At 35.7% G+C, this 22,568-nt stretch overlaps 1 protein-coding gene across 2 annotated transcripts; it reads right to left on the bottom strand.

Annotated features, from left to right (window-relative positions):
* Nucleotides 1–377: 377 nt before the first annotated feature.
* LOC121418903 (molybdenum cofactor biosynthesis protein 1-like) lies at nucleotides 378–20,121 on the bottom strand. Of its 2 annotated transcripts, XM_041613094.1 has the most exons (11): nucleotides 19,935–20,121; nucleotides 17,428–17,631; nucleotides 13,806–13,935; nucleotides 13,208–13,375; nucleotides 11,981–12,145; nucleotides 10,503–10,636; nucleotides 4,519–4,671; nucleotides 3,050–3,160; nucleotides 2,479–2,599; nucleotides 1,691–1,738; nucleotides 378–1,184 (listed from the first exon to the last, which is right to left on the bottom strand). In XM_041613094.1, the coding sequence occupies exons 2-11, from the start codon at nucleotides 17,617–17,619 to the stop codon at nucleotides 478–480; spliced, it is 1,929 nt and encodes a 642-aa protein (XP_041469028.1). In that variant the 5' UTR covers nucleotides 17,620–17,631; nucleotides 19,935–20,121; the 3' UTR covers nucleotides 378–477. The 2 variants fall into 2 exon arrangements, with proteins under 2 accessions (XP_041469028.1, XP_041469029.1); XM_041613095.1 differs by lacking the exon at nucleotides 1,691–1,738 and having other exon boundaries at nucleotides 19,935–20,120.
* Nucleotides 20,122–22,568: the final 2,447 nt, after the last annotated feature.

Below are 22,568 nucleotides of genomic sequence, written 5' to 3'. Positions count from 1 at the left end.
AATTCACAAGAAACACCATTCATATGATAATAAAATACTATGATCATTGACTCTAAATGACATTTGAACTTGATCATGCGACCTAGGACTTGCGCAAGATCATCAGTGATACCTGATTACCCCTTTGTCCACATTTCAAGAACTATATCAATAAACATTCAAAGTTATGATGTCAATTTAACAAAAAAAATACCCCCAATATGGCCAAAGTTCATTGACCTTAAATGACCTTTGACTTTAGTCATGTGACCTGAAACTAGCATGGGATTTTCAGTCATACTTGATTACTCTTATGGCCAAGTTTCATAACCTAAGTGCATATACTTTTTAAGTTATTGTGACATTTCAAAATCTTAACCCTAGTTTAAATATTTAAATGTTGACACCGCCGCCAGCGCCCTTAGAAAAAAGGCGGCGATAGTCTCACACTGCTATGTAGGCGATACAAAAATTTGGGTGTGGACATCCATTAACTAATTAATTTTCTCTATAAAAATCACCACGCTGTCCCCCAGTTTTCTGTTCCAGTCTGATTTCTGCAATGACCATGTCATGAGTGACCGCCTTGCACATGTCATAGATGGTCAGAGCTGCTACAGAGACTGCAGTCAATGCCTCCATCTCGACTCCAGTTCGACCTATGCATTTGACCTTTGACCTGATGAGTACGCTGAAAGATTCCTCATCCAGGTGAAGGTCAACATCCACCTTCTGTATGGGGATGTTATGACAGAGTGGGATGAGGGCGCTAGTCTGCTTGGCTGCCATGATGCCAGCGAGCTGTGCCACCCGTAAGACATCACCCTTGGCCATCTTGTTCTCCTGGACAAGGTAGAAAGCCTCCTGTCCCAGCTGAACCTTACCCGATGCCACCGCCTCCCGCACCGTCGTCTCCTTCCCACTCACGTCCACCATTTCTGCTTGTCCGGAGCAGTCAACGTGGGTCAGCCTCAAATCAGACCCAGACCCGTCTTTGCTGCTTGGGTCGTCAACCTTAAAAGACTTTGTCGAGGAATGGATCCAGGCTCTTGAACTATGATAGGTTTTGTACGAATGGACACCATGATTGAATAAAATTGATGCTGGAAGCACATGCTGATTTGCTACATTAGTTGAAGTATATACGCTGTCAGGATTCCTGTGATGAAAAGTACCCAACATTCTAATCTCCATAGGAGATGAATCTGTAATATAAGAATAAACATCAACAAATAAAGCCATTAAAATGCACACTTTAATATTACATGATGAAGTGTCATTGGTAATGTATCTATATCAATCATCACTTTGTCCAGCATAGAAGTAATTCATCAATTGGGATTGAAAAGAACTGCAGAACTTTAAAGGATTTTAGGTGTTAACATAGTCGTCATCAATTTTCTGCCATAGGCATGTTTGTTTTTTGGGGAAAAAAGGATTATTAAAACCTGTGGTATTTTCATGAATAAAGTACAAAAAATAAATAGGCATTCATCGTGATAAGAATCCACTCACCATCTTTGAGTAGGATTTAACTGAAAACACCTCTTTTAGCCCTAATTGCACAGGGTGATCGTCTCGGAATGGTGTCAAAACGTTCATAAACTTATTTAGAGTGATTGTAAATGGATAGATAGTCAAAGATATGGAAGGATAACTCTCATCCTACCTAGATCATATTTGAGAGAGTTGTGGAAAAGTTGTCACCCACCGATCAGAATCATCGGCCTGTTCTGCATCTTGGCTATCTTGAACATACCTGAAAAATGCATAAAAAATGGTAAAGATAAGTCAAAGCTCAAGTAGATGCAGAAAATAATGAAAAAAGAAGCCTTTAAAATCAATATTAATTGTCAACATACCATTGTGGATCTAGATCTGGTATGATTACATAAACCTAAATTTGTAAAATCATGAATTCTATGATGAAACTTGAGCATTCATATGATCGCCCACCCAGAAAAGGATGTGTGACCGTGTTCCATTACTGCTTGAAAAAGGCCTGTCAAGTGGCAACAATGCCATGTTTATTTTGCTTAATTTTAATAGCAATTCCGCATTTTCTACCAGGATCATGTGGTATTTTCTACTTAAACATACAGTCATTTTTGTGGCGACTTTATTGGATATTGTTTGAACTCACTTTGAAATGGTTACCACAACTGGCATTTATGTTACATTTTTTCACCACAGTTTTGTCTTTCGAATATATGTAAATATGTAAATGATTAGCATATTCAGGATACAATGAAACTGCGAGAGACAATATACCTGAATGTATTAATGGGCCAAACAAATATTCATCATTTAATTAAACAAAAAATAATAATTATGCTTCATTTACCCAGGGTAGCCACTTCAGTTAGATACTGCTCTACAAATGGGTCCTGCATATCGCAATATATCATCATAACCATTTTCCCTCATTTAACTTACAGAATTTTTTTTTTCAAAGCAAGTCTTTAGTAAGAGGATATGATTTATTCTAGTAAAAGTTACCTGCATGTTGCTTTTTCTTCTTTCCAACTGCTGCTCCAATGACTTGTAACAACTCCTCATCTGATTTGCCTTCTCTTAGAGCATCTCGAAGCGATACCTCAGCATTACCAAAGAGACACACCTGTTCATGGAAAAAAAAATCATTTCTTGTTAAAAACTACTGAAATACTTGCATCTTATTGGGCATGTGTGAATTTATCTCAAGGAATTGCAGATAAGGTGCTACTTGAAATCATGCAAAGGGCTTTCACCGATATAATGCAAGTCAATTAATGGCCAGACCACTAAGGCTGCCAAATTGTATCATATCATTAATAAAACTCTACGGTCAATATAATACATATTATACACATCATCAAAGGGATTAGTAAGAACTACATGCACAAGGTACCATTGTAACAGATCCAGCGATTGCATGAACCATAAAATTGTTTGGAAAGGGAAACTATGAATGATCCCAAATTGACGTACATTATATTCTGTATTGATTATGCTATCCGGTCTTCCTATCTATCCTTGCTCATTGCCTCACGTGTGCAATGTTTTCAAGAACAACACTCTAAGATCTCACCTTCAAATTACCATCCGCTGTCAGTCTGAGTCTGTTACATGAACCACAGAATGGTTTAGACATGGAAGCTATGATCCCAACCTGACCTACAAAACCTGGTACTCTGTATGCCTGCAAAATACAAAATATCACAACTCAATTAATCTGTTACTCTGAATGATATTTTATGTCTAATTGCTTTAATCTCATGAAAAGTGAACTTTAAATTCCAAGACATATTTTCAGACAATTGTAAAAATGCTTATAAGTTAAACCACTTCTACTGGACAGCAATCCAGCATTAGAAGGCAGGGGGGGGGGGTGCTCCTGGATGATCTGCTTATGCATTTATATGCACTGACCTCATCCCCGCTGATTTTTGTTGGTGATAACCTTTGCTTCCCCTAAATCTTCTAAACAATACAGAAGTTTCCTGCGGGATTGGGGACCTGCATTTACATACTCTTAATGAATCCAAACTACACTTATTTCAACTATGATTTAGATTTCATATAAAGTGTTCCCTGTTGCTTAACACTATTTTTTTATATAAATTCAGTCAGATGAAAAAAAATTCTCTTAATATGCATCAAATTTCTATCATGAAAACCTACATAACCAAATAGAAAATGGTGCATATGTTTTGCCATTCAAAGATGCAATTTATCAAGTTGCAAGATAGTGACTTCCAATGACACTCGCTTATGCATCATTTTAGTGACTTAAAAAGGGTATTGTAGTTTTGAATATAGGTTCTTCTTTTATGCCCAAATGAGCAACTGGGTACACATGAATATGAAAATGAACAATTTTCATGCATTCACATACACCATGATAATACCTGAGGTCATCTTTCTTTAGAAGTTCCCAACTGGAGATGTTCAAGAAGTCAATGATGATCAGTATTAACTACGGTTACACTTCGTAATTCCAAAGGTTCGTAATTCCTAAGGTTCTTATTTCCGAAACATGTAAATTGCCTATACCTCAATGTTTGTTAATCCGAAAACGTAAAAGGGTTTGTTAATCCGAACATTTGTGGCGTTATTCCGAAGATTGGATAATCCGAAAACGAAATAAAGTTCAATGTCCCAAAGGTTCGTTAGTCCGAAAACGAAATAAGGTTCGTTGTTCCGAAGGTTCGTTAATCCGAAAACGAAATAAGGTTCGTTGTTCCGAAGGTTCGTTAGTCCAAAAACGCAATGAAGTTCATTAATCATTACGTTTTCGGACTAACGAACCTTCAAAATTACGAACCTCATTTCGTTTTCGGATTAACGAACCTTCGGAATTACGAACCTTGCTTTGTTTTCGGACTAACGAACCTTCGGAATTACGAACCTCATTTCGTTTTCGGACTAAAAAATCTTCGGAATTACGAACCTTCGGAAATACGAACCTTTGGAATAACGAAACTTCGCAATTACGAATGTATGCGTTAACTACACACCTTTGTGAATATAGGGCATTGCCTTCATGTTTATACTTACAACTGATGTATCATTAGGAAGATTATCTGTAGGACCAAAGTCAGGCCACCTCTCTCTAATTGTCTGAACCATCTCGTCTTTGGTGAAGAGTTTCTTGTCATTCCATCGGTTACCATCAAATGGCATGTACTCTATAAAACGGATGTCTAATGCCTGCATATAAGAAGGTGAAAGAAAGAGGGGAATGGAGAAAGGGAGGGATGAAGGGAAGGAAGGGATGAAGGGATGGAAGGAAAGACAGATGACAAAAGAACAGTGTTTTAGAGAGAAGGGAAGAAATAAAGAGAGGAATTACACTATATAAATATAGAAATTAACATTTTGCCTAAACTACAGAAATTACATGTAGAAAGCACAGCCCGAGCAAAGAATTACATTTTCCATGTAAGAAAGAAACCTCTTCTATTAAAGATAAAAAAATATAGACTGGCAAAACTTTCTGGTGAGCCCAGTAAGCAAATTAGAATTGATTTTTCATAGACATTGAAAAGTAACAACTGAAATAATTGCACGTAATAATATGGAAACATTTCACACAGCTGTGTGAAATCAAAATTGAGGTTCTGTGCATGGGACAGCACAGCAAGACACAAGTTTTATTATGCATTCAGCCATGTACCAGTTAAGATGAGGCCTTATTGTCATGTAAGAAATTAATGTGGAAATGAACAAATGTTTCTAAACCCACTAATGATGCTTTCCTGTAACAACACACATGTGTGTATCTTTAGTGGGTCATTTTTAAAAGTTCATACACTAGAAAATATTTAAATAACATTAACTGGCCTTGAGGGGAACATCAAATATATTGCCAACAAAAGAATCATATTGGCCCGAGTCTTTAGACGAGGGCAATATGGTTCTTTTAAGGGCAATATATATCAGTTTTGTAAAAAATAAAAAGCCAAACTTTGAAATGTCACAACTTTCTTATTTTACATCCCAGTTTTAAGAAATTTTCAGTATAACACGCTAGTTTGATTTTTCTCTATTTATTCAAATCAACATTTTTCTGGGGTGGACTTGACCTTTAACAGGCTACATGTACACGCACAAGTACATGTAGTCAGATTTCTTTGAGAACATATAGAATTCAGTACCGGTATTTTAGAAATTCTAAAATTCCATGATTTATTGAACGTTAAGTCCATGGCTGCCAAACTGATAATTAACCCATAATATTAATAACAGATGACTGCTAATACAGTCAGTACTCAAATGAAGTTACACATACATTTTGGCTAAGAAAAAAACCAAAGGCTTTGGGTGCTCATATCCATTTGTAAACACTGATAATGACAGCGTGAATTGGACATTATGTATTTAGAACCAGGAAAGTGGGAGGTTACTGCACATACCGGTACTACCTTTGACCATTTGTGTTTATACATATGATAATAAAGAAGAGCTACTATGTACCTGTATGTCGAATTTGCCAATCATTAATTATTTTAAATTAATTTTTACAAGAGATACAATTCAAAGCATGATATCAACATCATTAGCTTTTCTGTACAATTTGATATGGGAAATATCATGCAGTAAAATAACAAGCCTGAAATAATCATGCGTCGAACTCAAAGACGCAAATGCACTATAAAATGTGCGCACATGTGAAATCGGTCACAGCACTGATCTGTTTATTATGGTATAAATTTGACTTCATAATATCAGAGACAGTCCCTGGTGGATCTCTGCTGAAGGAAGAGCACTCACTCCAATCATGTGAAACTTCCTATGTTTACATACACTACACCAAGTAGAATGACAGAAGACTGCCCTAGATGGCCTAAGATAGGCCTGTTCACACTATCCAAAACCACCGTATACAATCATGGTATTTAAGTCCATGATACAATCATGCAATGAAGCATCGAGCCATCATCATAAATGCATCATGGCATTAAAAAAAGACATACGGCTAGATAGAATCTATGTGCTGCTCAAATGCATGTGTGAAACACCCTCTTTAAAAATAACTCATTTTCTTCTTTATTCACTATACACACACCGTAAAATTACAATTACGAATAATGCAACATATTAAACAATTCATTACTTTATATGCCAGCTTATTAAACTAATACCCTTTTCATAAACCTATCCTCCAATTAGCCGCCTAAGAGTAATGCGGATAATTCAATAAAAATTGCGTTCATAAACTTCGAAAATAATCCACACTATTTTTACGAGCGCCTGTCCTGAAAAAGGAGGATAATCGTCATGGCAACCGCACACACCCCCTCCGATACGGTTGCGTTGGAAAAGGGTGACCTTGTGACCGCTCCATGACAATTATCCGCATTACTTTCGAAATGCGTTCATAAAGTCAAAATCTGGTCCCGATGCTGCTATTATGCAGATAATTGCAGCATCAAAATAATGCGGATAACTTTGGTCCTCCTCCGATTTTACGACCAAATTACGCTGCTATTAGCCGCATAATTGGGTTTATGAAAGGGGTATGAATGTATGAGTCTATTTCCTTAAAGCTACAATTAATTGCAATTGTAAATTCATGTAGGCATATATGCCTGTCTATTGCATAACGGGATCTTTAATCTGAATGGCTATTGCTAGAATAAATCATTAGGCTAATTGTCTGCAAAAATCATAAAATTTACAAACGATTTGAGAATTTCATGAATATCCTAAAAATGGGTATGTCGAATTGCTGGAGGGAGGGCACTTACATGTATGTATGATACATATGTGCTGTGGTTGATACCCCCATTTTCAGCCTAAATTTCCATTCCAGAGCATCACCAATAAAGAAAGCCATAGAAATTCCTATTTTTTCCCGTTCCGAATGCCCAATTAATGCGTGCATATCATGGACTACTGAACTGCATGTACTTAGCATTCGTTGATCCAAGAGCTGTTCCAGAGACCCCCGTTTTCAGACCAAAATTAGTTCCATAGCCCCCGACCCCAACTTTGGCACGGCACATACATGTAGGTATCATGTTATAATTCGAGTACCCCTCTCCCCCCCCCCCCCGGGAAAAAATTATCACTTAACTTTTTTTATCATGTACACTACACAGCATATATCGGTATACTAATTTTTCTACAGTGTGAAAGGGTATGATATTTGAAGGAGTGTTGTGTGCAGACGCCCTCCCAGGGGTTCTAACTCATTGGAATGCTAGAGGTCACATTGCACTGTACAAATGAGACCTTTAGCATGGCATAGTATAAACGTAGCCTATCCTGGCAAGATGCAGATGCTATGGCTATGATATAATATGTGCATGTAGCCTGCAGTAATCCATGCATCATTGCAAGATAAGGAGATAATAATTTGGGGTGACATGAATTATTGTATGCGCATATTCATCATCCTTTAAAGTTTCGACAGCTTTTCATTCAAATACATAGGACCTACATGTACATAGGGCCTATACATACATGTATATTCATAAGTTGATCAATGCCATTTGAAAATCACAAGTACATGTATTTCATTTTTTCAATTGTACAAAATAAAGAAGGAACTTGATGACATTGTAAATTCATTCCGTTTCGACATCAATACACCTTAGCTTATTAAAGGTCAATAGAATTCAAATGCAAGCAACCATTTGCAGAAGTCATACACTTCCTGTGCATGTACACTCACATGTGAATTTTAATAATTTTACAAAAAAGACCTTTAGGCCTACCGTATATTTTATTATTTTCATTCATTTTCATTTATAAAATTGGGTAGTAACTCTCTCTCCCAAAAAAAAAGTTGGGGAGAGGAAGAGTCCTAAGTTCAGGGTCGCATGTGTCTAATCCAAGGGATTTCATACGTCTGGGAAGAGTACAAATACAATACTGTACATGCATGAAAGAACAGTTCACAAATTTACATGTTTCTGTCTGACAAAGAAGGCAGAGCAGAGCTCTCTGTATCTCTTTATATGCATTCATTGTACCAGTACAAATTTATATGGAAAGAAGTTAATTCCCCATGAAAAAATAATGAAACTTTTTTTTTCAGTCAGCAAAATTCCAGAGCATATTTACGATCATCGATGCATACTATTTTTTTTTTAATTTCATAGACTTGAGGCAGTGTGATGTTTCTCACAAAGGCAAACACATAAACCAGTTTTCATTGTTTACCAAGGCTGCATGCATGTCAAGGGAAGGAAGCTCTTACTTGCTCAGAAGATATATGGAGCATTTAACTAATATGAGAACAAAATAAATAAATGCTAACATTACCTTGAACCCATAACAGAAATATAAAACCAAGTGTATGAACTAGAAAACATTAATTCAATTTTAAAAGCCTTTTCAATAATCAATCGTTATAAAGTCCATCACAAAGTCTACCTCAAAACTGACTTTTGATCCCTATAATTCTACAATAATCAATGTTGCTTTTAACCAATAAATCAAAAGAGTCACAAAGCACACATGATGACTTCTCAATTCATCATAAAATTCTTCAATTTGAAGGTTCTCCTGATGGCAATTTGAGGATAACAATTCCAAAGTGGATTTCATATTCTATAATTTAGCAGTCGGGGGAAGTACATTAGGTTACATCCAAATGCAGATGAAGAAGCAAGCCTATGGGAACAAGATGCAAGCATCACATTCCAATGTTATACATTAAACATTTTCTAGGCATGCACAAAATATACAGTTGAGTCTTTCGTTATTGGAAAAGGGAAGCAGTCTTGATATTGTAGTAAAAGGTCATCGAGGGGTTTGGAAAAAACACCAAAATAAATTGGCTAAAAGCCAGTCTGAATTAGGACTTCATACACTGATAAAGCATGCTACACAAAAAAATGCATGAATTAAAGGGTAAGATATTAACATTAATAATAATAATAATATAGGGTATTTATATTGCGCACACATCCACTTTGTTAGGTGCTCAAGGCGCTCCCATATTAAGGCTAAAATGTAGTTCTGAAAATCTTTCCAGAACTACTTTAATATAATAATAATAATCTAGTAATAAAATCTAATAATAATATACAGCATTCAGCTACCCAATCATTCAAAATTAGTTAAATTTGAGTCTAAGATAAAACAAATAGTCTATAAAAAATAGAAAAATGTTATAAAGGAACAACAAAATAATCACTCTTGGTTACTTTGGCACATAGAGTAACCCATCAGGAATTGTTTCATGATTACATACATAAAGAGAACATCTTCAGCTGACTGGAGCTTTAATAACCTTGGCATTGAACCATAGCAGGTGTGGCTGTCAGACAAAGGCCAGCTCTAAGAGTGTATGAACATAGTCTGTGACATGACCTACTTGTAATGAACTTAATGGTATCCTTGAAATGTTGTCAATGGCCTCTGACAATGACATTGAAAACATTTAATGTAGTCTGTTACAAATACTTTATCTTCATCAGCTAAAGTTTCCACATTTTCAAGATTTTGACACCAATGACCCTCCTACAGAAAGCTCTTTTTCCATAAGCCTTTAAAATCGGGGCAGTTTTTGCCTGAGCATGGAATAATGTGGCCTTTCGCTATGTACACTTTGTAATTTGTATTTGAAAATTTGTGGAATGATTTGGTATTACCTGCAAATGAGCAGGCTTTGTCAAATAAATAGTGTGGTATTAAAATTATGCCCCCAATCAAAGTGGAATCAACATTTTAATAATCTCAAGAAGTAACATAAAAACAGCTCTCTTATCAATTTTCATTTCAAGTAATTTCCAGTGTGTTCTCATGGGGATATCTGTATAAAACTTACTATTATAGTAACTTTTACCATCCAACAGTAAATTTCATTTAATCATTGATTTTGATTGGTAGATGAGCCCTGTTACCAGGGTAATCACCATTGAATAGCAAAGTTAACATCATGGTAACTTTGCTATTCAATGTTCATCAATTGCAACAGGGCCTTGATCGGAAATAACACAATTTGACATACTTTACTTTAGCCGATTTATGTAGGCCTAGTGACAATAGTGTGGACAAGGTAGATACAACCTAATGGCACTGCTTACCTTGTCCTCGGTGAGAGCAACAAAGTCACATAGTTCATCTTCATTGAGTCCTCTCATCACAACACAGTTGACCTTGACTGGGTCGTATCCATGCTCTAATGCAGCTTCTATTCCTCTCATCACATGATGCCATCCTACGAATAACCAAAAGCATATCAATATCATATATAACCTTCTCTACTTATCAATAACATTCACAACCAGAATACAACATGAATCAAACCAAATTATAATGCAAATAGTAGGCGGCAAGTAGTAAGAATTCCAAAAAAATCTGTAAAATCTTATTTTTTGTGCTTATCCCCCTATTTTTAGGTGCTGAATACGAATCTGTTTGTTGCCATATTTATAAATGCTGTCTTCGACCGTTACATTTGAAAGTTATCCTTCTATTCTAGTGTGTAGGCCTACTTTCCAAAATCCCCAAGTCCTAACATATATTGAATTATGAAATCTGCATGATGTAACGGTCTGTTTGCCCCACTTATGACCTTTTCACTTTCATAAAATGGAAATCAATCAGTTTTTAATTCAATGCTACTACAAAAGTGGATTTGACAACTACCAACCCCCCCCCCTCCCCCCAAAACAGAGGTTTTCAAATGAAATTCTACCATTCTGTACCAGCTTATCAACACACAAACCTACTGTACACAATTGTATCAAATTAAGGGGACCATACTACCTGTCCCTTTAACTAATGCTTTCTACATGGTATATAAGCACAATTGACCTTTAAGATATTGCAGATGGGTTTGTCAAGATGTAATCAATGTTTCATTACATCATGTCAAATGAAATTGAATCTAACTCATATCAACTCATCTCTTTATGATTGCAATGACGGAAGTTTATTGAAATGATCAATATAAATAACGAGTGGGAGGAAGATGTACATTGCAAAATGAAATCTTCCCTCATGTAGCTCTTCTTTCATCAGGATATTTGGAAAAGCTCTTCAAACAATGGTCAATCATAACTTGTGTTTCCTTTCTTGATCAATTGCAAATTGCAATATCATTAAAAATCAAATGCACTAGATACATGTATAGGCTACACTGGCTGGGAAACACACATGACAAGTTGGCCAATAAGATTAGGATGCATGCAGGGTTTGACAAAAAGGTGTCTTTATTTTATTACACATTCTATTCTATGTTTAAAAAAATTGATATCAATTTAAAACATGTTTGAACAAAACACATTTTCATTGTACCAACCCCGGATGCATCAAAGGAAAGAAGAAGAGTAATAAAACCCTCCCTTACAGCTCTTCAGTCAAAATGACATTTGGGAAGCTCTCTAAAACATATATATCAAATGGTATGGTAATGATATGAACAAACACAGTATGAAATTTGTCATTTAAAAACAAAAAAGAAATGTTCCAAGTAAAACCAAAATATTTTGATCTTGCTCTTTCTTCGTATATATAAAACACTTGTTTAATATCAAAGTCAACAAAGTCATTCTCTCACCTTTTCTCCTTGATATAAATTCAAACTTCTGTGGGATTAAGGTATCTATGCTAATGTTGATCAGATCTAGGCCAGCTTTCTTGAGATCTGGTAGTCGTTTGGCTAAGGTGACTCCATTAGTTGTCATGGCAATTTGTTTAAGACCCTCCAACTCCCTGAGGCCCTCTGAATAAAAGATGACAAGGCGCATGTCATTGATGTTAAATGTCATATGCACCAAATGTTTGAATGCTGAAATTGATTCTTGCATTGATGTGGATATAACAAGAGAATACTGGGAGGAAAACATAAAACTGAAGGAAGCCATAAATTGTTATGGGAAAATTGACATTGGGGTAATGTACAATTTAAGTATTGGATTATTTAGTGTAATGCACCAAATTACAAACGAGTGTAATAGCCGTTTTATAAATATTTTTCACATACATTTACATCAACACACATTCCTCTGTGCTTCAAAATTGCTTGGGGAATATAATAGACTTGGAAGTGCCAGTGAAATACCAATGCATAATGAACAGCCATTAATCTTCATATCTTTGCATGGTTCAAAGAATACGACCAATCAGACAGTTTCAGTACAGTGACCATCGACAAACCCAAGATTAACTGCTATACATAGGCAGAAGGAAGTGACAAAAATAAAATTCATAAAGCATGGCCAAAAATGAAATTTTCAGAAAAAAGGAGCATCATGTGTCCCTGTTGGTCATTCAATGTCTAATGCATACTATGGTGTCTTGCCAAAAATGTCAGAACGAATGTTCATGTACAGAATTTGGAGGTATAAGAACATGCAATAAACGTGCATACAATATGAAAACATCACAAGCTAAAATACCATTTCTTTGCTTCATTATTCTATTAGAGGTCTGTGTATAAAACACCAAAATAAAAGGAATTGTCAGACAGAGTTCTGACTTCTGAGTCCTCAACCTCTTGATAGGTGGTGGTCAGTTTTCTTTTTACTTGATTGTTAAAGAAAGCATTAATGCTGGTAAGCAAGCAACCAGAGGACTAGCAGCCAAACGTCCTCTCCGACGAACTTGGTATTGATAAATGCCTTACCAAAAGGCAGTAGCGCAATAAGTGGGAATCAACCCAGGGTCACTTAAATCAGGAAACCCCCGCTCTCCCGAAGTAAGCTATCATGCCTCAAGGGAATGCAAGTTAACAAATTATACAACTGTCATTTAATAATCATACTCAACCCAATATAGTACTTACCTATGATATCTACAATGTCCTTTCTGACTAATGGTTCTCCTCCCGTTAATCTGATTTTATCTACTCCTTCACTAACAAACAATTTAGCTAGATGTAAGATTTCATCTGTTGATAAAAGTCTCTCTTTGGGTGAGAGGGTGACCCCTTCCTCAGGCATGCAGTACTGACCTATAAAATGGTGAAATACAAATAATTCAGTTTGACCATTTCTACAGAAATCACAAAATAGCCTAATCTATGTTCAAAATACAACATTTAATGAATATCATTAATTTTAAGAGTAGAAATATTTACTCCGATTATAGATATGTTCAAACTGAAACAGCAGTCATATTATTAAATGAAAAATCCATTTTTTTGTACAGCCAAGCATACACTTTAAGGTTAAACTTTAAAGAATGATTTCTTAAAATGCCTCATATTCAATATAAACTTTTGATCAATAATGATTATGATCAAGATGCTTAAATGAAATATTCAACAAAACTTTGATAAATAACAAGAAAAGATGAATCATCAAAATATCACTAAACATAACATGTGCATGTATCTGAAATACACGTACATGTATATTATATTGGTTAGAGGTTAAACTTACATCTTAAATTGCATCTTTCCGTTAATGAAATTCTAAGGTAATTATGATGTCTTTGAAAAGGATCCGTTAAAAAAGCTGAAAAGGGGAGTAATGTATCATCCTGAAAGAATTTCACTTTTGCTGAAGACACCTGAAATAAATAATATAGAGATTCTTGTTAATGACATCATTTTTCATTACATTACAATTTACTAGTAATCAGCAGTGTGATAAATGATTTCCTAACTTCCTAAGCTATGGCTACTGGTCTGGTCTAAACATCACTTGAGTTTCCTCACCTGTACAAATATGTAGTATTCGTTCTTTTTTTAATTTTTATCTTATTTTGTTCAACATAATCAATACTGTGTCATTTACATGTAAGTGGAGCTTTAAAAGCAAACGTAATAGGCCAACTACAGTCCCATATATTTTTTTTTACTAGATATCACACAGCAAACAAATCCCTGCAACCTTGGAGAAGTTCTTGTGAAATTATTTTAATAATTTTGAAAAGTATGATTACTTGCATACATTTTCTTTGGGGGCTATAATTAGAAATTAGCTTCCACACTGCCAAAATACATCACCATGAACCTGGTATTTTCTGATCTGAGTAGAATTCCTTAGAAAATACATTTTCTGTGATTGAGTCAGTACGAAAAGGACCCAAGGATGATAAAGGATCCCTTTTCTTCAAATGTCTAAATCAATATACTTGTTTTCATATTTCAAGCCAGCTCATCTAGAAATCATGAGCCAGCTGAAATGCTCCAACATTTTCTTTTCCCAACCACTTTTAGGAAATTGAAATCAATAAAATCATGTGGGGAATGCAGCCAAGGATTACTTCAAGGTGAAAAGGGAGTGGGCCAGTCATTGAAAAAAAAATCAATTAATATGAATCTCGTTATTCTAATATAGGATGGCAACACTTGATCAGAGAACTGCCTATACACAAATCTTCCAGTATATCAATCAGTGCATTTATAAACTCTGAATTACACGGGTAAAGATAATATAAATATCAGATGTAACCAGCCAAACACCGGATTTAGATTTTAACCTCAAAAGATATGAATTACAATCTTGAGAAATAAAATCTTTAGCATTAAAATTAAATCAAGATTTCTACAGGTGACTATGAACCCCGTATGCTTTTTATTTCAAATCTCTGAAATTCAGAGTGTACATGCTGTGTAATGAGTGGTTGTCAATATCCATTCAACCCCAAATCATTTGTTATGTTGTGACAAGATCGATTGAATACAATAATTCACATCCATCCATGCATTCACAAAGACATTAGATTAATGTCCATAAACAAGTGTACCTTTACAAAATACAATTGATGGCAATTGCCTGTATTGCATAGATTTTTGTTTGGTAATTCAAAAAGCAGTAAATAATTTTACTCCTGGAAATTTGATTAATAGCAGCTCAAGCTCTTGCTGTAAGGGGAAAATCTTAAACAAAGTTATGGACAGTCCAAAGAAAAATCATCCAACAAATGCTTTGTATCTATAGCATAAATCAACAAAGAAATTGCAAATTGCGATGCAAATCATGTGATATGACGATGAAAGACAAAAGTGTTCCCTACCTAGTTTATACAATGCTTATTAGAACCTAGTCATGCAATTCTGTTTTCAAGATGGAATTCTTGACCATGTTTTGTAGTGCAAATGTCACAATGTCCATGTTGACTGTCAAGGAAAGGTGCACACAACTACATCTACATGTACGTCAGAGATTCAAATAAAAAATGAAGTGCCCTTTCTTGATTTCCAAAAGAACGACACGAATCACACGATATCAACTAAAGATGAAAATAAGTTTAATAAACCCACCCAACTGACCTATCACTGAAATGATTTTTTACTCTCACTCCTTTTTAAATTCACCCTGTTCCACATACATACTACATGTACCTTTGTATTCTGCACCTACATTCTTGAAATTACTATGATATCCCAAATGTATAAATACCAGTGATTCTGTTCTAGGACTTTAGGCTGATGATGAGGTGTGAACCTCCAAACATATTCAGTTTAATACAATTTTATGTTCTTTTCCTTATTTTCATCCTTTCTTGAATGTTTGTAATTATACAATGCAATGATGAAAGGGTCAAGAGCAAACTGTCAAGGGCTTGCCATAACAGTATCAACCATTTTGTGATGCCAGCATCTGCATTTTGATACACGCTTTCTTTAAAATGCGGAACTAGTGATCTTCCTTTACTTTCACTAAAATGTGATTCTGAAATCTGAATGATCTCTAATTACAAAAAGGTTCAATAATTGCAACAACAACCTTGGTTTCAGCCGTTTTATGTAATATTACATGGTCACTTGACAAAATACATCTTAAAAATACAGCACACTGGTCTTTTGACCTCCTGTTATAACATACAACAGTTTAACACAAAATTACGTATCAGCCTTTAATGTATAGAAAACATTTGTGAATAGTTTATGTACACTATCCATACAAAGCAAGTTACCACAAATGATCTGAAGAGAACATTGCCTTTTCTGTCCATAAGATTTTGGACTGGAGAACATTTCTTTTTATCACTTCCAGCTTCATCCTGTTAAATGCACTTCCCAATTTCATCTTCACATTGCAAACTCCAACACAAGTTTATATAAAAAGATACCACTTTAGACAAAATGTGTGATTTTCAAAACTTTCAGAGGAACTACAAACATGGAACTAATTTGCAACTATCAAGAATAGATTTCAAGAAATGCAACTTTTAACAAGAACAAGTCTACATTAAAATTACCCATAATAATTCCATTTCAATTAACTTAAAAAAACAAATAAATGTTTGTAAAAACATTAAAAATAACACAATGTTATCAAATTAAAAATTACATTAAAAATAATTTCACAACCAAATACATGAAGCCTTCCATTTACATATTAAAAAGTTATAATTTCAAGGATTCAATGCATTTCTACTCTAAATAACTAATATTTACCAGATCAATTTCCATCGATAGAAATAAGATATAATATTTGAATTCCCAGTAAGCATGTTATTGGCTATGGACCTTTTATCATGAATTTTGTAAGAAAAGGAAAGCCTATCATACAACTCGTTATAATTTTGACCCCATGACCCGATACTGAGGCCAGCTAAATCAATATACCTTTGCCCTCACCTGATTAAGTCAATAGTTGTTCACTGTGTAGAAATGCTGATACAACAACTTGGGTGCATTTGAATGAGACTGATATTTTACACCAAATCACTCAATATGTGTTTCAAATTATGTCACATAATGATCAAGTTTAATCTATTTTGAGAATGAGATACAAATAATTGCCATTTGAAGGCTGTGGGGGTGTGGATGGCTACAATTTGTATTGCAGAAATCATATAAAATCATTATTTTCTTTTGATGTTAAAAATCATGAAAAAATAATGTCCTTGGAGCTTTCAGATTATTTTACATGTAATTATACAATGTTTACGTAATGGAAATATATAAAAGCATAGATAAAATTAGGGCAAATGCTTCCTCTTTCCACCCACTCACACACATAAGTCATTCACCCCCTCCACTTTTAAGTTTTAAATGTCATTGTTAATCCCATATATATAAAGTAAATTTTGAGGTACTGTACTCACCTGTTTGCTACTGGACAACACGGATGCTGTTCTATGCAAGCATCTCTTAGGCACTACCCTATGATGATGATGATGGGGTTGGGGATGTAGGAGGTGGTTATTAAGCGACCCAAGAGCCGACACCTTCCATATATGGCATGCCACGCAGGGGGTCCTGCTGATTAGTATACTACATGGTCTATTTGAGAACATTTTATAGCGAGTCTGTATGTGATAAGAAAGTGAAAAATCATTATCCAGAGTAAATTAAACTTAAAGCCTAATAGTGCAAACTGGTACATTTTTTTTATTGATTGCAGAAGCAATTTGGGAGGCTCTTTTTCAAATTCAACAACAGCTTGAAAATCAAACCGAATAGCAAAGACAATTTAAATGTAACATGGTTATGTGCCACACGATTTTATACCTCTCTGTACACACTATTTGAGAGACAGAGATTTTATCCCTCAGCCCTTGAAATAAAACACGAGCGGGTTTGACAGGATATCGCATCTCAGCGGACTTGGTGGATAATCCAACATAACATTATCTTGTTCTTTCCAAATATACATGTATTTAAAAAAAAGAATAAGCAACTTTCAATTTAAAAAAAATATCTCTGATATTCATGTAAGAAGGCAATAATAGTTACAATTTGACAGATTTGCCAAAATCATTATCAACCAACCAACCAACCAACCAACCTACTAAATCCTAAAATTGAAACAAGATATAATGTTTACCGGTAACCATATATCTGGACAAGACCGAATCATAATCTATTTCTGGTCAAAGAATAGTTTGATACTACCCATCATAAGTCGACATTCAAATATTGCTCAGTTTGGTAACAAATTCTGCATTTGTAAAAATATTGGCAAATTTGTTACCTCATGCTTCCGTTGCGAGAAAATTGGAACTTCTCAACAGTTTGCAAGCTGAGGCCTTCGATTCGAAACAATACCGTAAAATGTGATACCAACTTATAACAAACCGATATCATGGCATTTTAACCACCATCTGATACCTTTGTCTGCTTGACTTCTTTTCTAAAGCTTTGCAAAACTATAGTGCATACATTAAGGTCACCAGCCAATCACATTTGTGTTACCACGAGATCTAGCGCCCACATACAAGTGTAATGCACAGCGCTATTGCTAGCGCACACCGTATAGATAGTAGTATGATGGTGGGCCCCAAGTCTGCGCACCTAACAATTTGAGTTAAGATTTAACATGAATTTCTTCTTATTTCACAAAATCTTTAAGTTGATAATGTTCCTTACATCATAATGAGTTAGTGTGCCAAATATCTCATAAAAATTTGAAAGAAATATATCATTTTCTTGGATAAAACCTCGGGCAGTCATTTTCAGATTGAAAAAAAAAATGGTACCCCATGTCTGCGCACTCATTCACTTTGCACACGATTCGGGAATTTTGATGACAAAAGGCTGCATTTTGAGACCGTCACATGAAATGCCCTGAATTCATTATTTTTCCACCATTTTGAGTCGGATTTTTTTATGAATACCTGTCTATGCATTGAATGTGCAAAGTTTGTGTTCGTTGCGTATATTCTTTTACTAGAATCGCGCAGATACGCGGGTGCGCAGACTTGGGAGACCGCGCAGACATGGGGGAACTGACCATACTGCGATCCTGTTCAGTAGACCGTTTTTCACACCATTCAGTTCCCCAAGACCTTGTATTTTACCCCTGAAGTCGATTCCTTCGACCCCTAATTCAGGGTTTCGTCATCAGGCACACCCCTAGCGTAAGAAATATGACAACATAACATAAGAAACATAATTCGAGTACCCAGAGATGCCAATTTCAAAGACCAGCTCTATGCATGAGATTTTCTGTGAATATGAGTGAGATCACAGACATTGTGTACAATGTATATGGCATGGGGATAGGCTGTGATAGTTGCGGGAGACAGAGATTTGAGGGGATGAACAAGAGTCCATTGAAATGCTTGAGTACCCCCCCCCCCCCCCCCCCGGGAACTCTTCCCTCAACATCAAGATCTTGGCCTACAATATAGCTATATTATATGCCTGTCTTCATATGTTTCAGTTCAGCATTGCCATAGCCAGCCCAGCATAGGTCCCTAGTGCAGTGCAACTGCTGTAGTGCCAAGGAACCGTTGAGGGAATAAAGAGTCACAAATTCACGCCAGTCCCACCAGTTACTTTCTATGAAGAGTGGGCCTACATGGCTGCATGGTAACTTAGTACCTACGGTATTCTATTATGATTCACACAAGAAGACACTCACAACCGGCTAGATAATGACAAAATGTTACCGACGACACTATCAGTATCATCAATCAAGTTCAACTTTCATTTATTCAAGATTAGATAGAGTCTAGAAAAGAAAATGCAGCCATTTAATCTTAAGAGTAAGAGCATGAAGAGTAAGACTTAACGTTGTCGTTAGACTTAGAGTCCGGTATTCAAAGTGGATAAACACTCCAAGTCCAACAACAGAATTCAGATTTCAGAAGTCAATTTCGCTACTTACCTGTGGCTCTACCCTGTTTTTTATGCTGTCTAACAATACATTACACGGCAGTTACGCTGTATTGATAGCTTTTGTGGATCACTCTGGCTAAATCACATGCCCAGCGAGTTCAGCTCAACATGGTCATGGAATGCAACTCGGCACGGCTCATGAGCTCAGCTTCAGAGTAGTTGTACGAATGACCAAGGCCATGCGATCGAGAGGGGGCGCGGCCCCTGTAAACCACAATCGTGTAGCGAGCAGATTGAGTTTACCCCTGCACTACGCGGTGCTTATCCGCTAAGCTTTGGGAACAAGATACTGGTGGCGTATATAGCTCGGGGGAGGGGGGGGGGGGGTGGTGCCATTATTGTATTGTATTCAATTTATTTAATCACGATGAAACGGCCGATAAAACTTTCATTCAGTCATAAAATACTGCTTTTCAGCGAGTCCGTGAACATTAAAAAACATGTAAAAATCAAAATGAGACGATACGAAAAGATTAAAAAAATAGTATTTTAAAAACATTCATATACATCCGGGGGGGGGGCACTTCCATTCACGAGTGGATACCATGCGCGACCATGGGGTCTCGAAAAGCACCCTAAACACGTAATTTCCATATTCTGAAAATGCACCCCTTAACAAGTATATTGAAACCCTACCCTTAACAAGTATTGAAACAAAACGATATGACTTGGCAAATATTCCCTAAAATGAACCCCTAAACAAGTACAGGAATGTTTTATTGTTACGGGTCCTTCGGTCGTTGGCTTTACCTTATTTGGTTTAGTACGACCCCATCTTATACACCTCGCGCAAATCAGACTCTAAACACCAATTAGTGTTGGGCCAATCGGACATCCTTCATGAAACATTTTAATTTTGTTTTATCATCCCCGCAAATTCGACCCTAAACACGTAATTTTCCTAGCGAAATAGATACCCTTTTTTCATTATTTTTGTGTTTTTGACACCCTAATCACGTTACGTACGTAACGTGCCCTATCGTGAAAAAAATCCTTTTTTACGTATTTTTTGGTCGCGCATGGTATCCACTCATCAATGTAAGTGGCCCCCCAGGATATACGTATTAAAATGAAAAACATAGTAAAAGAACATAAAAACCGCAGTGCGAAGAGAAATTCTAGAAATTCTCTACCCCCCCCCCCGATAGATGAGTTAGAAGTCGATGGAATTACTGATTTCATATAAAGAAAACTGATCCAATTATTGACGGGTATTGCTTGGAAAGGAATCAAATTGAATACCTTTCTAGAAACCGCCGCTCTTGTTTTTTGGTTTTTCGAGACTAATCCTCACACTGGTAATTACGAAGAGAATAATTACGTTTCTTCAAGAGAGGAAATCTCTCCCCGAAGGTAGGGGGGACCAGGGGCGGATCCAGCTCCCGCCAATAGGGGGGGGGGGGCGAAAAAAAATCACCCAAATTCTCCCTGATCGGCCGCTCAAAGTTGACTTTTGTTTCTTTGAAGGGGTTGTCCCAGTGGCGTAATGAGCCAAAAATGTTGAGGGGGCTCGATACGGCATATCACGTAAAATTGATAAGTTGCGAGCGAAGCGAACGAGCAAAAATTTCAACATTTTTATTACAAGAAATCAAAGTTTGTGATAGATTTTGACATCACGAAGGGGTTATCCCAGTGGCGTAATGAGCCAAAAGTTTTGAGGGGGCTCGATACGGCATATCACGTAAAATTGATAAGTAATGAGCGAAGCGAGCGAGTAAAAATGTCAACATTTTTATTACAAAAAATCAAAGTTTATGATAGATTTTGACATGACATTTGGAAAATAACAGGCCTATATTTCACCCTTGTCCCTTTGCTTTTCTTTTTTTTTCTTGGCCGTGATTTTTTTTTTTTTTGGGGGGGGGGGCAAAACGCCTGATGTCCTAACAGTCATTTCTTAGCTTTATTCTTATAAAACAACATAAAAAAGTGTAATAATCTCATGAGCCATAGTATATTTGAATAGTGCGAGCGGGAAGCGCGAGCTGAAATTTTTTGGAATTTCATGTATTTTGTCCTGAAAATTGAATATTCTGGGCAATATTTGTGAAACTGAAAAAGATGCGTTATATATATATGTTACTTAAATAATTGCTGCGAGTGGTTCTGGCTTTATCGGAAAGGGACATGTTTAGGACGTTTTGCAGTTAGCAATTAAGACGATGCATATTTCAACTATTAAAATAATAATGCAAGCGCGAAGCATGACCTGATTTTTTTGACATTCCGACCTAAAAAACTGACATTCTGAGCACTTTTTGTAATCATTAACGGCAAAATTGAGATTTCAGACCTAAAAGTATACAATTATCTTATTCCTCTTTAACATCAATAGCACGTTGCTATTATTTGTAATGATCCTTAACCCTTTGATATTTTATTGTTTTCACATACATTTATAACTGATTGTCGTTGTTTCACTCGATTTTCTATAATGCCATTATTATTTCATTGCTATCATTTCAGTGTTGTTTTATCAGTGAATAAATTATGCAATTAGTAATTTGATAATAAGAGTCTTTTGGTAACTTAAACATTTCGGTTTGATTCATATTATCATTTAAGTAAAAATATTTGTTTATTTATGTTACCAAGCATTGTTATCTTTTACTCTGATTTT

Source organism: Lytechinus variegatus, chromosome 7 (assembly GCF_018143015.1).
Source record: "Lytechinus variegatus isolate NC3 chromosome 7, Lvar_3.0, whole genome shotgun sequence".
Classification (NCBI taxonomy): domain Eukaryota; kingdom Metazoa; phylum Echinodermata; class Echinoidea; order Temnopleuroida; family Toxopneustidae; genus Lytechinus; species Lytechinus variegatus.
This window is presented reverse-complemented; position numbering and strand designations above follow the sequence as displayed.